Genomic DNA, 13,388 nt, shown 5'->3' with positions numbered 1-13,388 from the left:
TACACTCATGAGAAGTTTGTAGGTTGACTTTCTCCCCCGGCCTCCTGTCTTTGCAGAGAAACGAGAGACGGCAGCTTCTGAGGTCACACACTGATTACTTGTCGCCACATGGGGTCGAATGACTCTTAAATGCTTTGTTTACACTTCTTCAACCACGTCCAGCCTCTGACCCAAGTCAAACGAACCATTAAGGTTGCATAAAGCTCATTAGAAAACAATGTTAATGTTAAATAACAGCAGTCAAGGTGAAAATGACAGTTAAGATAAAAATGCCTTTAAATATTATAAATGCTCTCATTTGCCATTTCATTAGGAACAATGGCACAAGATAGATACAGTGTAGCTGATATTATTTTTGTGGCACTGCATTACATCATGCTGTGAGGTGATTTAAACATTTTAGTGACCTCAGGCTTTTTGAATGGATGAATGTAAAATTGACACATTCATTTTCACACTTTTTTTTTCACAATGTAGCCTACTTGTGTTCTTAATGTCTTGAGCGCTCTGTGTATAATGTAATGTCTGTTTTTATCGAAACAAAGAAGACACACTTTCAAAAGTGCTTTCATCATAATTGAGGTTTGCTGGTATAAAGCACGTATTATCCACATCCATTTGATCAATTATATCACTGAAAAGAATCACATTTAAATATTTATTCATGTTGCAAGAAATTTAATAACAAGATGTTTCGCTTTGTTTTTTTTTTCTTGTGAATCTTTCAGAAGCGTCTCCCCTTTCAGCTGGCTCAAGTCCTAGAAGTGGACAAACAAGCGCTGGATAATTAGCCAGACCGGTAAGTACAATTTGCACAGAACGGCTCTTAAAAGGATTTGCAAATCAGACAAACACCATCCTGCCAATTAGATTAAACCATCATGAGGATTAAAACCTGTTTTTTTTTTTTCCATCTCTATATTGTGTTTTATTAATGGTTATTCGTTGGACATTACTTTGTGGTGCATTTTAAATAGCCTCACTAATTACAGAGTGCTATTATGCTCATATGAATTGCGAGCCCGAAGATATTCAGCACAAATTATGGTCCAACCCCAAATTATGATGTTGTGCATATAAAAATCCTCATCCTCAATTAATGCCTGACATTTGTGTTTATAAAATACTGCATGCAGTTACAAAAATAACTTGAGGGGTATTTTGCTGGTAATGCATCACAGGATATCATTATCCCTAAATATACTCTCGAGAACCTTAATGTTATTAGAGACATCCATCCATCTCTTGATATTGTTTAAACTAACTGGATGTTTGCCAATTTTCCATAAAACCTCTCAAGTTAAACATAACACTGATTGTATGAGTCATATTTGGATGCCTTTTTTTTTTTTTTTTGTGGAGGCAATTTTTCAGACTACCAGGATTTGTTTTAGCATTTAGCGTATTAGCTGCAGAATAACATTAGCGTGAATGATTATCACTAGTGCTGAGATTACAACCTGACACTGCTCACTGTCAAAGTGACTGAGCTGCGGGACACTTGAAGGGCATGAGTCACTATATTCAGTTTCACCTCCATGACAATAACAAAGGCAGGTGGTGGCCTGAGTCATATTTGACATCCAGCATCAGTCGAGTTACACCCGAGGCAGGTGACGTCACGATGACCCCAAACTAATGACCCAGCAGCAAACCAAGCAGTTTTTTTTTTTTTGTGTGAGGATAAAGCTTTAGCACTTGTTTGCTTTTGGATGCCCTTTGAACCCGAAACAACAGAAAAGAAAATATCTTTGCATGAAAGGCCTATCGTGTTGAAAAAGCGCAGAAGTCAGAAGCTCTCTTCAAAGGCACTCGGAAAACACTTCCTGAGACGTGCCTCTCATAATGCATGCTCCTTATATGTTGATCCCATTTATCTTAATGAGTGACTTCATAATGATTTACTGCATCTTTTGTCCTAATAGGTGAGACTTTCTCAGCCTCCTCCATAACAAAGTGTGATAAAATATGAATGCTAAGTGTTTGGTGGTTGCAGCCTAAAGCTGAAACCGGATCCATTGCTGGCCACGGGCAGCATAATTAGTAGCTGATGATAGATGTCATTAATGGAACTCGAAGCTTCAAGCCGGACCTTCAATACAGCCCCTGAACCATCGAGTTAATTAAGCAGCAAATAAATCAATTGTTTAAGTGATTAAATATTAAGTTATTTATAACTTTGATTTGATCTTCTCTGTAGTCTAACCTCCGGCTATATCATGTTGAAAGCGTGATGAAATCCTGCAGAAAACCATATCACCATTTCAAAGCCTTGAAGGACCAGTGTGATGCCTTTAATGGCGAGGAAAAGCCCTTTGTCTGTGCTCCGAAGGATTGGAAAGCCCTTTGGTTTGTCATAACCCCGGTGTGAGATTGAAGCATTCATGATGGGAGCTTTCCAAGTTTTCATCTAGCGCTTCTTTGCAAGCCCGGCTTTGGACACCGCTGTGCTTCCACACTTCAGAGGGAGAGGCAAAGTCATGTCCACAGCTGTGAGGACATGCCCGCTTTGAGGCTCTGGGGCTTTAAAGTACCGAGCACATTAAACAGCCCGGCTTTGTTTAGTTGGTCAGCTCCCGGGCAGTTATCCAATCGCACTGACTGTTAATGCAATTCTCTGCATGTTGCTGCATGATTATTTGTCCTGTCTTACTGTCGATAGCCTGGATGAGTGCTTCTAATGCGTCAAAGCACTGTGATTCACAATGATGCAATTGTGAGATGTTACGTTGATACAAACGACGCTCTGTTGATGTCTGTGTTACTTAACCATCAAAGGACGTTAACCTCAGAAAGTTTGCTTAACACAATTAGATAAACTTCAAAAGCAATATGGAATTAACCCACTCTTTTATGCCATAATTCCTTATAAACTATGTTTTTGAAACCCAAAAAGTCTACTTTAGAGGGGGGGGGGGGTCATTTGGCTATACAGGCACACACACAGACGTAGCTGCCCAGTCTTCTCGGTTACAAGGCTGAGATCAGGTGGCATTGCTTCATCACTAGGCCGTGCTCCTCAACTTCACAATGAGAAAAAGAGGCAAAAAGGTCTAAGAAATCTGGAAAATACCCAAAATTCAATTATCTGGTCTGAAACCAGTATATTTCAGTGGAGGCCAGTGCCCCTGTGGACCCCCCCATCTACTGTAGCTCCGCCACTGGACGTTAGCCGACTTCTCTTTTAAGCTTCAATTTACTCAGCAACCACTCCAGACTGATGCTAAATACAAGTATTAAACACAGTATGTTACACACGAGCCTTGCATGTCAAAGTCTTCAATTTGCGGCGCTTAATAGGCTTATAACGACAGATCACTTTGATGACACAATAACAAACCTAATCCCATAAGAGCTTTACCATTTCTGCTTACCGTATATGGATCTCGGAGTCAGTGTGTACAAACAATCAAACAAAGATTAAGACATGCTCGCCTCCTTTGTTGCTAATCTGACTTTGCTGATCCTGATCACGTAATATTACCGAACATAAACGAACGCAAGGAAATACATTACGGCAGTGTTGTTGTTTTGCTCATCATGTCAAGAGGAAATGTCATGAAAAACCAGAGGCGTAAACCCCCTTTGTTGTTATCAGGTCACTCGGTGCTGCAGTACGATCGCTGCCATTGGGTCAGTGTGCCACTCGCATCTCATCTAACAGACCAGCAGTCACGATCCGCTTGACACGGTTGCCATGGAGCTTGTCTATTCCTAGCAAATGAAATCCCCTCTTTCTAGTTTCCGGGCAGAATTGCCCGCTTTGTTTGGATGAGTAGTAAGAGTGCACGTGTATGATGCACGTGTTCGTATAGAGAAGAAGATATCATGAGGGAGAATAGGCTTTTGAGGTTACAGGGGAAGTAGGGCGTGTGATTGTGCACCCATGTGTGTTTGCGTATATGCATGGGTGTGCGCGCTTGTGCAAGTGTAGCTGTTGGGAAACAACTCTCTGATGTAACATCAACTGATGCCTGCCTGGGATCTGGGGCGTCCACGTCAACCCGTTTGCGCGATGTGGCTTTTGCCCATAATAACACATGTCAAAAAGTACGCTGGCAAGGGCACAGCTACTTATTATTAAGTAATATGTGTTAGTGGATTTCAGTGTTTTCAAAGAGCTTGCTGTCAGAGACACATCAGGTTAATCTATTTTTATAACGTTAAGAGGTGGGAGGACTTCATCCATAGTATGTTCATTATTAATGGATGATGTATTGAATGCTCTGAGTTGCAGCGAGTGTTGCCTTCCAGCCACTTCGTTCTGGAGCAAATGCTGAAACAAAGAGTCAAAAGGGTGAAGAATTAATCACATTTGTTTTCTTAGGTTTTGTTTGCTTTTATTATTTGATTTGGTCAATATTATGTCACATAAGAATGAACTCATTGTCCGTTTTTTTTTATTGTACGCTAAATGTTGGAAATAAAAATCCAACATTCTTAACTCATATAAGTGTAAAAATAAATTGCTGCTGAATAGTCACTTGCAAATTTTTATTTTGTCATTTGCAATTCAGGCTAATTCACTCCAGTAATGACTTGTGTTTTCTTTGACAGTCAGCTGAGCTCCTTTGTGTTGCTTGAGCACAACAAAGAGAAGCTGCAACTCATGCTTGCACATCTTTCCTTGTTTACAGGGATCGCTCATGCAAGAAGTGATCAGCTTTCCAATATCTCAGTGGACGAGGAATCTAATCCGCTCTTCCCGCACGGCATCTCTTCCTTCTGGCTGGACAATGCACAAATCTCACGGTACGTCCAACACTTGTCGAAAGACAGAGGAAGCAGAGATCCATGACTTCTCACACAGCTCTGGTGGAGGGGACAACAAATAGATAAAAGACAGAGGAGTTGGGGGGAAGGGTCTGTGGGAGAATGTTGAGGGTGAGAAGACCAGCTGGCCATGGGGTTATTGATCAGTGCTCGTTCTGTGGAGATCAGCAACACCGAATCTGCACAATACTTGAATTGGCTCAGTGAGCGAGAGTCCTGATTAAATGTCAAAATACACTCTCTGGACAGAGTCGGAAAGCTTCCACAAACTGATAGAATCCAGAAGATTCTGTATTTATCCATCCATTTTCTTATAACGCTTACAGTATTGGAATGATGGAGGGAGCCAGTGTCCAGAAAATAACACACACAAACTCCAAACTATTTTATTTTTGTTTATATTCCTGGAGTATTATTACAGAATATAGTGACCAAAAAAAGTCAAATGTGTGGATTAAGGTACGTTTTTCAATCAATGCTTTTATATATATTTTTGTCATATTTGCATGACATTACTAAATCATGGGTGACACTTTTGACTTATTTTCGTTCTTTATGATATTTAGTCATCCACGAATGTTTTGTAAATCTAGCCGTCATTGTTGCGCAACACTGCAGCAGTCAATTTAATTGAATGTGTGCAAGTATAAATGATCAATAAAAGGCCAAAATATTATATTGTTTGCTTAGTGGAGTTTCGATCGTAATCCCTCGCACGCACGCACGCACAGCGCATGTTTGGGAGCAGATGAGGAGAGCGCAATACAGTTAGTAGTAGAAGCGTGTGAGTGGGAATTTCCCTTCCACGTGTCTGAATACGCGATGGCGGAGGCGGGATCACAACAAACTTGACGATTGGTTACGGCGAAGAACTCTTAAAGGGAAGGGCTAAATCCGCGCTCCCTTCAACAGGAATTGACCGATATAAAAAAGCGCGTCTTTAAGAGGGTTTGTTTACCAAGTTGAGGAGCCACGCCCCGGTGGCGGAGGTTGGTTTTGCAGCTGACGTCGGCTGAATTAAATCGGCTTGTAGCAGTTTTGCACACAGAATGGAAGTTGTCGTGGCGGAGATACGGGCTAAACTTGGTTGATCTTGCAGGATATTAACGGTTCACCTTTTTTTTCCCTCTCAGAGTTTGAGTCCACATTAACAAAACCTGTGTGACGGGTAAGATCATTTTTAATTCACTTTAGGGCTGATTTTTAAGAACCGGCGATCGCCGGCTTTTATATAAATCAACAACAAAATCGCGTGTGTATTTATCCTGTCTAACGCAACTTGCTCGTAATATCATGGGGAAACCGAAACTAAGATTACAATATGCAATACTGTCTTTTCTGTGGCAACAATGCATTTACAATAAGAGTCATTTTCTACAGACACGAATTATTTCACTAACATTTAGTATAATTGCATTACTATTAAAAAAAAAAAAAAAACTAGGATTTAACTCACGTGTTTACAATTTACAATAAAACATTTACGAGGTTTTTTTCTTAAAACAGTGCTTGAAATGTGAACTTTGTTTTTTGGTGGGTCATTATTATATCGTTAAAATGTGCGTGTTTTAGAAAAAAAAGTGTTATTGTTTTTAAATGTTATACATGCACGCACAATCGGAATGTTAAATTCTCAACCGAGTCAAGTTCCTAGCCATAATTCCAAATATATATGTCCACTTGATTATGCCATTTTAATTTGGTAATGATATTGGCTTGCTTTAGGGCGCACGGAGCGCATAAATAAAGTGCACAACCCCCACCGCCTTCCCTTGACTGCATTGTGCATTACAGCAGGGGGAGCCATGACACAAATACTGCTCTGCAGTGCAAAGAGCAACTCAGGTTATTTGGCAGTTTTTGTTTTTTTCTGGCTCATCCGAATCCTCCATGGTCCTTGCCATGTTTGTTTGACAAAGCATGGAGTGGTTTTACTCAGAGTTGATTGCGAGGGCACACCGTTTATTCTGTACTGTATATCATAAGGTTGAACACGTTCTGGATGCAATCTGCTTGTGTGGGGTGAAGAAATAAAAACTTGATGTCAGAGAGTTGGCAAGCTGACAAGCCAGAGTAGGGAGCGAGATTGAACATTTTCCACCAAGACTGTCATTACTCTTTTTCTGTGAGCCCTAATTTGGTGGTGTGGTAGTAGTCTAACCCTGTATTACAACTTCATGTTGACTGGGGGATTAGCTGGTGAAGCAACTTGTATTTCACCCATATTTTCATAACTCTTTGACTCCTGTACTGATTTGGGGTTGAGTGCAATGAATTATTGTCACTGGAGAATAGCACCGTTTGGGGTTTTTTTTTTCTCCGGCGGTAGTTTCAAGATTTTCCATCAGTGTGTTGTGTTAAATGTACACTCATAAATTCCTTTATTGTCTTCCGTGCAGGAGTGGTACGAATGAGGTCAGCATGGACAAAAATAAATCTATCTTTCATTTACCTCAGAAGCCAATCGTTGACCACAGTGAACTTATGTGGTTTAAACAGAGAAAGGAACAAACTTATCTTGCCCAGAGGGAGGCCTCATGTCTTACCCGGCTTGTCCATTGTGGTTTTATTGATTGAAGCGCACACATTATAAACCAGACAGGTTGTCTAGTACGCTTATGAGTATATTCGAAAGACGTCTGATATAATCAGCAAATGACTGTGTGTCCTCATTGTGGTGATCTGTCTCATATTTCTCTCTCTTTCCCCCCCCCCCCATGTAACCTTTTAGCGTGCTCATCGTGTAGTGTCCCCGCATGGAGGATGAGGAGGATGATGTGTTTGAGCCAGACCCCCACTGCTGGCGTACCACATTCAAGGAGATAAAGTGTGAGGAGCGGGCTACGCAGACACCCGGCCCTATCCTGGCATCCGACAACGGCATGCTGCCCTGTGGAGTCGCCGAGGAGCCAAGACCACTCTTCTACGGTGAGTAATCGCCGATGAGGAACTGTGTGGGGAACGTTTCCCTGTGCGTGTGAGACACTTGTCGTAAAAGCCAAGTGTGACACTTTAATGTGAGAAATCGGAAAAGCGCGTTGCTGCACTGATGTGACCCGTGGCGCCTGATAGTCGTGATCACGGCCGCTTTTTATGGCACGTGTGGAGTGTACCCAGCTGCTTTGCTATTCAAAAGGCGCCAGGTTGCCATTGTGACTGAGCAGACATGACTACCTGTGAGTAGGCTGTAACAGATTATTAGTGACAGCAAAGTTTCAATAGCACCGTACGTGTAATCATTGCCGGGCTGCTCCATGGTGACGATAGATACCGACCTTACACTACATTAGACGAGTGAGACTTTTAACGCCGTAAAATGACTCACCGTGATTAGCTCAGGAGAAAATACAGCCACTGTGAAAGTTCAGTTGAAAGCCAAGCAGGCTGATTGTCTTGTGCAGTTCTTGGCAGCTCTTCCTGCCTTGATATATATCATCATCATACTTCAAGAAAATCTCATCAGGTATCATTGCTGTTCTATATTCAGTACATTTCTAAGACCTTGATTCTTCAACAGGTAACGCAGGTTTTCGATTGCACTTCCCGGCTCACTTTGAAATTGTTGGCGATCAAGAGGAGAGACTGCAAGAAAGCGAAAACGGAATGGAGGAGCAGCATCGTCATCAGCAGCAGCAGCAGCAGCAACCCGTGGCGCACCACATCGAGGCCTGCATCGGTCGGAAACTCCAGCTGATCGGAGACCAGTTTCATCGGGAACACTTACAGCTGGTGAGGCGGGAACACAAACACAAATAAGACTGACTCAACTTGTGACGTTTGACGGATTGGGTGGATATTCCAAAATACTCTTCCTCTATCCCTTCACTGCTTAACAAGGAGCTTTTGAGTCAACAAAAACTTGAGCTGGAACAATCGAAACTCACTGGTCTCTTTATTAGGTACTGAGTGCTGAAAATCTGAAAAATATAAATGCTCAATCTCATTTGACATTGTTAGATATTATTAGGCATTCATTTCAACACTACAGTTAATATTGCACGTGGTTTGGGGTTTGTTGGGTCCAAACTTTGCTCGTCTTATTGTGCTCCATATTTGTTTTGGAGACGCTGTATGCTTCCCCCCTCCCTCCCAAGCCAAAGACAAGCTGAACCAGGGTAGCCCTTCCCCCACTTCAGCAAGCCCTCCCTCCTCTGCCTCCTCTTCCTGTTTATTACTCTCCCCTCTCCTATTTTCGATGTGGGCTTGTGATGTCGAAAAAGTAGCATTGAGGATGCTTGCTTGGCCTCAGCGCATTGTACTGTGGTCAGGGTGACACTGTCCATAGAGTCACTGCGCTCGCTGCACAACATCACTTTTATGCCTTTTCTGTACCGGGTTGTAAAACGGTGACAGCGCAGTGCACACATTTCTTTTTTTTGCAAAGTACAAAGTGTTCCTGTTGCACAACTGGTTAATCGTATTTTTTAACACAGACACACACACACACAGAAAAAAAAAAGCAGAAGTGGCGGGAGTGCGTAAACATGTAACCTGAAGCCGAACGCGTGAGTCCGAGGGGAGCAGCTGCGGTTCCAGGGAGTCTCCAGTCAGCCCCTTTACTGGGCGAGGAGTGGTCAGCTGAGAAACCATAATAAGACGTCTGCACACATGCAGGTTGGGCTGAAGGGGTGGGGGGGGGGAGTTTGTATAACAGTCAATGAGGGTGTGAGGTGGAGAAATTAACCTCAAATGACCAAGTACGACGCTACCTTATAATTCAAATGATCCAAAGCTTGTCAATTTTGAAATCTGACCAACACTGACTCATTGTTGCATTCTAAAAAAAACAACAACAATAAGTGACTGTGTTCCAAACAAGTTCCACAATATCAACCACTCCTCTTCCTCTTTCTTCTGCCCCCCCCCCAAAAAAAACCCCAAACATGAGGTATGAATCAGTTTATGATTTTCTCATACGCTAATCAAGCTGCCGTTATTAACACCACTGCAGCTTAGCAATAATTCACTCATGCTGACTCTGGCAACAGATCCACACGGACCTTATGCCAGAAGCAATGTGGCGTGGTGCCGGCGGGCCCGCTGACGTACGCCAAAGGCCGAGCAGAGGAAGTGGCTTGTGTCCCCCCCCCTTGCTGGTTGAATAAACAACAGTGAGGTTGGAGCGCAGGTGAGGTCATATCCTGAAGGAGAGAAATAACGAGGGCCGTGCAACGCTAAATGGGAGCAGAATGGGAGAGTTGGTGTGATTAATTAGAACAGCGTGTACGAATGTGTGTGTGGTTTTGAAAGCGTAAGCCTCGGTAATTGGTTTTCCAACTTTGCGGCGCAGTTGAGCAATTAGTTTCATCGAGGCCGCACGTGCTCGTACACGAAGGCGAGTTGTTTATCAGCTTCTTGCCATTTCTCACTTCTCACTATCACACGCTTCTTGACTGCCCGTGAAAAAAAAAGAAAAAACAAATCTCCCTTCACTCAATAATAGTGTTAGTGTTCATCCATTTTCATTCCTGTCAGTGGGTGATTGGAGTTCTTCAGTCCAGACACTTGTCGCTGAAGCCGTCCAAGTGCTTGGACTGCCATCTGTTTGATGGATCGAGGGAGCCTTGCGGTTGCGAGGGTCCTCCGTGGGAGCTCACGGCCCCCCTCGGCAAAAGCAGGGATTAGGTAGCAGAGGAGTGCCGCTGGACGCTGACAGATAAATTGCTCTTCTGTCAGAGAGGGCTAGAGGGGACACTCAAGTCCCCAGAGGATTGCCAACATTAGCTGCTCCGCCATTTGAGACATAGCGATAATGACAGTCACAATGGCAGGAAGACGGCCCCAGCTTGCACAGGGCAAGGAGCAGGGTTGGGTTTCATCCCCCTGTTTTTTTTTTTTTTTTTTTTTACACAGCGATGACTCCTGCTGCTTTCGATAGGAGGTGTTGAAAGCTGGTTTGAACATTGTGCGCAATGCACATGACTTTATCTCTGCTGTTTCAGCACTTTTCAGAAGGCAAGAAATAAAAACACATCAAGGTGACTCAGATATCTACTTATGGCATATGCTAGCATCGCATCCAACGTCATGAAGTTTATTTTTCTTTACCTCCTCATCTCCTCCCCGACGAGAGTTTACTCTTGCTCGGAGGCGGGCTCGCTTTGCTGCGGAGAGAGATAAGGGCGAGCTCGCGAGCAGCTGGCCTGATCGACAGCCCACACGGGACACTGATAAAGCACATCAGTGCGCCGTTGGAGTGACGACACTGAGCATCTGGCTAAACTCTGGTGTGTTGTTGCCGGCTAAATTTAGAGCCTCATTTTGACAGTTGGTGGCATGAGTTATTTCGAAGTTTTGACAGGCCTCCTCTCGCTTCTTTCGGTCGCAGTGTCACTCACTCGACTTGATGGAGTAAAACGCAAAAGGTCACTCTCAAGGGAATAGAAAGTTGAACGTCTACTCAAGTGGTTTGTAGTAAACACACTTTTTATACACTGATTGATGCAACAAGTGAATCATTAATAGTTACCGTACTAAGTCACGCACGAGATGTTTGGAATTGGATGTCATAACTTACTGTTAAGTTAGTGCAGAAGATTTTGTTCCTTCAGCTAAATAACTGGACAGAATTGACCACAAAGTTCCCTTTATTTATTTATCTATTTATTTATTCATTCATTCATATATTTATTTATTGCATCATAATAGTCTAGTAATAGTTTATCGATATAAAGGTCACGGTTGGAAGTCAGCCAATCTTATGCAACCCTCGCCATGTACACTCCAAAATGAATATAAGATACAAAGAGTCTGACATTTCACCTAAATACCACTTCTCAGTCGCTCACAGGTTTCGTTTGGACGGCATCCAAGCACTCACGTAAACAAACTCACTTTCCCAAACAATAGCCAAGCACTTTGGTGGAAAACTATTCTTTGTTCTCATGTAATAGTTGTTTTGTCTTGTTGCTTCATTCCGTTGTGGAGGTGCACAATTAATTAATGAATAAAGGTGAATCAAAAATAATTTGATAATCGATGAATCGTTTTAAACTTAAAATTGACTTAATCCTCTAAATGTCAGTCTCTCAACAGTAAATATTCTCAGTTTTCTCCTGTACTCCAGGAAAGCAGAATATTTATCATTGTTTTGAATCAAAATAAGAGATTTGCCAACATCTGCTTTTACTTTGGAAAACAATGGTCAGCATTTTTTGATTATTTTCTAACATATTACGGACCAAAACAGTCACTGAATCATAATCAACTTACGTTTGTGCATTTTCTGCACCGTTAACTTGAAATAATGTCTTATTTTATTTAAAAAAAGAATTACCATTTAAATCAATGATTAAAATAGATGTCTTGCCTTGTGTTTTGCACATCATCAGCTTGCTCTTTAAATTCTGACCATGCACAGTGGAAACTCCTACACTCAACTTCTATCTACTGAGGGACGTTCTTGAATTTGACGACCTTTCATTTGCAAATCCACAATTTCTGCCCTAGGACAAATGTAGCGCACCAAGAATCCTGTCTTGTTTACAATCCTTGGAGTCTGAAATGGCCTTAGCATTATCAGGCGCGGCGGCGTCTGCCTTTCGTCCGGGGATGATCCGCCAGTCTGCTACTATACCTCTCGCGTGCTGAGACGTCTCCTTGCCTCTCATCAAAAACTCCCTAATCCCATTTGGTGCAATTATCTTATCTCAGCTTCTCAATGGCTGAGATAGTATTATCCCGCTAATCACGCACACAGTCCAATTGGCTCACAAAACCTGAGAGCCTCCTCCTCCCGTGCACATTACATATCGGCACGTAGTTATGTTTTCTAGAAACCCTTTCCCTGTGTCCGCTGATACTCAGCAAACACAAATTCACGTTTATAGCCCCTCGCCTGTTTATAACCCGGCGCTTATTGAGCGCGTTTCACTCGGTGCCCCGCCAACGTTGGTCTCTGTTTGTTTTTGCAGTATCATCGAAACCAAAGGATCCGGGGACTGCTGTGGTGGCGTCTGGCCACAGCCGTGCTCGGTCTGCTATTTGACAGGGGCTTCTTGGCCGGACGAGGTGGAGCAAGACGGAGGTGAGACAGTCTTGCCCTCGTGTCTGTTTTAATCATCTCCACGAGGAACTGGACTCCCGATGGCACTGTCAAATTTAACACGGGTCTGTTTGCGGGGAGTGGTGGCACAGTTGAGGTGTGGAAGGGGTTCAAAAGGTCACCGCAGGACGGAGACAAGCAACTTTTATACAAGGGTTTTTCTTTTCAAGAAGATGCCATGATGCCCAGAGATTCCTCCACAGGACAATGTTCATATTTTGCTATAAGTGTGGTGTTGTAGTTTTGTACAGTACAATTAGTTCCATTTTTTTTTTTTGCACTTCACAATGTATCCATTTTTGATGACCTCCACAGACCCTGGGAATGCCTTATTCAATGTTTTCTGCCATAAAGAGTATTGAAATAATTTTAGACGATGGTTAGAAAACAAAAAGGAAATGTGGTGGGGTTATTTTCTTTTTCAAACCTTTGTGAAGTTTTTTCCAGGTAACCACTCAAGTTCATTTATAATTTCCAAAGAGGCAATTTCTCAGAAAAAAAAGCATTTTGCACCTCACTTAATGGTTACATTGCTATTCTTTAATATGTTTTGACCTTGTCATTTCCTTCA

At 42.5% G+C, this 13,388-nt stretch overlaps 1 protein-coding gene across 5 annotated transcripts; it reads left to right on the top strand.

Moving 5' to 3' along the window:
• The first annotated feature begins 742 nt into the window (after window positions 1-742).
• On the top strand, window positions 743-13,071 carry bmf1 (BCL2 modifying factor 1). 5 transcript variants are annotated; one of them, XM_085932699.1, is made up of 6 exons: window positions 743-799; window positions 4,638-4,752; window positions 5,907-5,941; window positions 7,505-7,701; window positions 8,291-8,502; window positions 12,687-13,071. In XM_085932699.1, exons 4-6 carry the CDS (start codon window positions 7,530-7,532, stop codon window positions 12,801-12,803), a joined length of 501 nt encoding a protein of 166 aa, XP_085788825.1. In that variant the 5' UTR covers window positions 743-799; window positions 4,638-4,752; window positions 5,907-5,941; window positions 7,505-7,529; the 3' UTR covers window positions 12,804-13,071. The 5 variants fall into 5 exon arrangements, with proteins under 5 accessions (XP_085788825.1, XP_085788826.1, XP_085788824.1 ...); XM_085932698.1 differs by lacking the exon at window positions 743-799 and adding an exon at window positions 4,219-4,297; XM_085932700.1 differs by lacking the exon at window positions 5,907-5,941.
• Window positions 13,072-13,388: the final 317 nt, after the last annotated feature.

This window comes from Syngnathus leptorhynchus, chromosome 15 (genome assembly GCF_054491065.1).
Source record: "Syngnathus leptorhynchus isolate UIUO chromosome 15, UIUO_Slep, whole genome shotgun sequence".
NCBI lineage: Eukaryota > Metazoa > Chordata > Actinopteri > Syngnathiformes > Syngnathidae > Syngnathus > Syngnathus leptorhynchus.
Note: the sequence above shows the minus strand (reverse complement) of the source record. Positions and strands in the feature narration are given on the sequence as shown.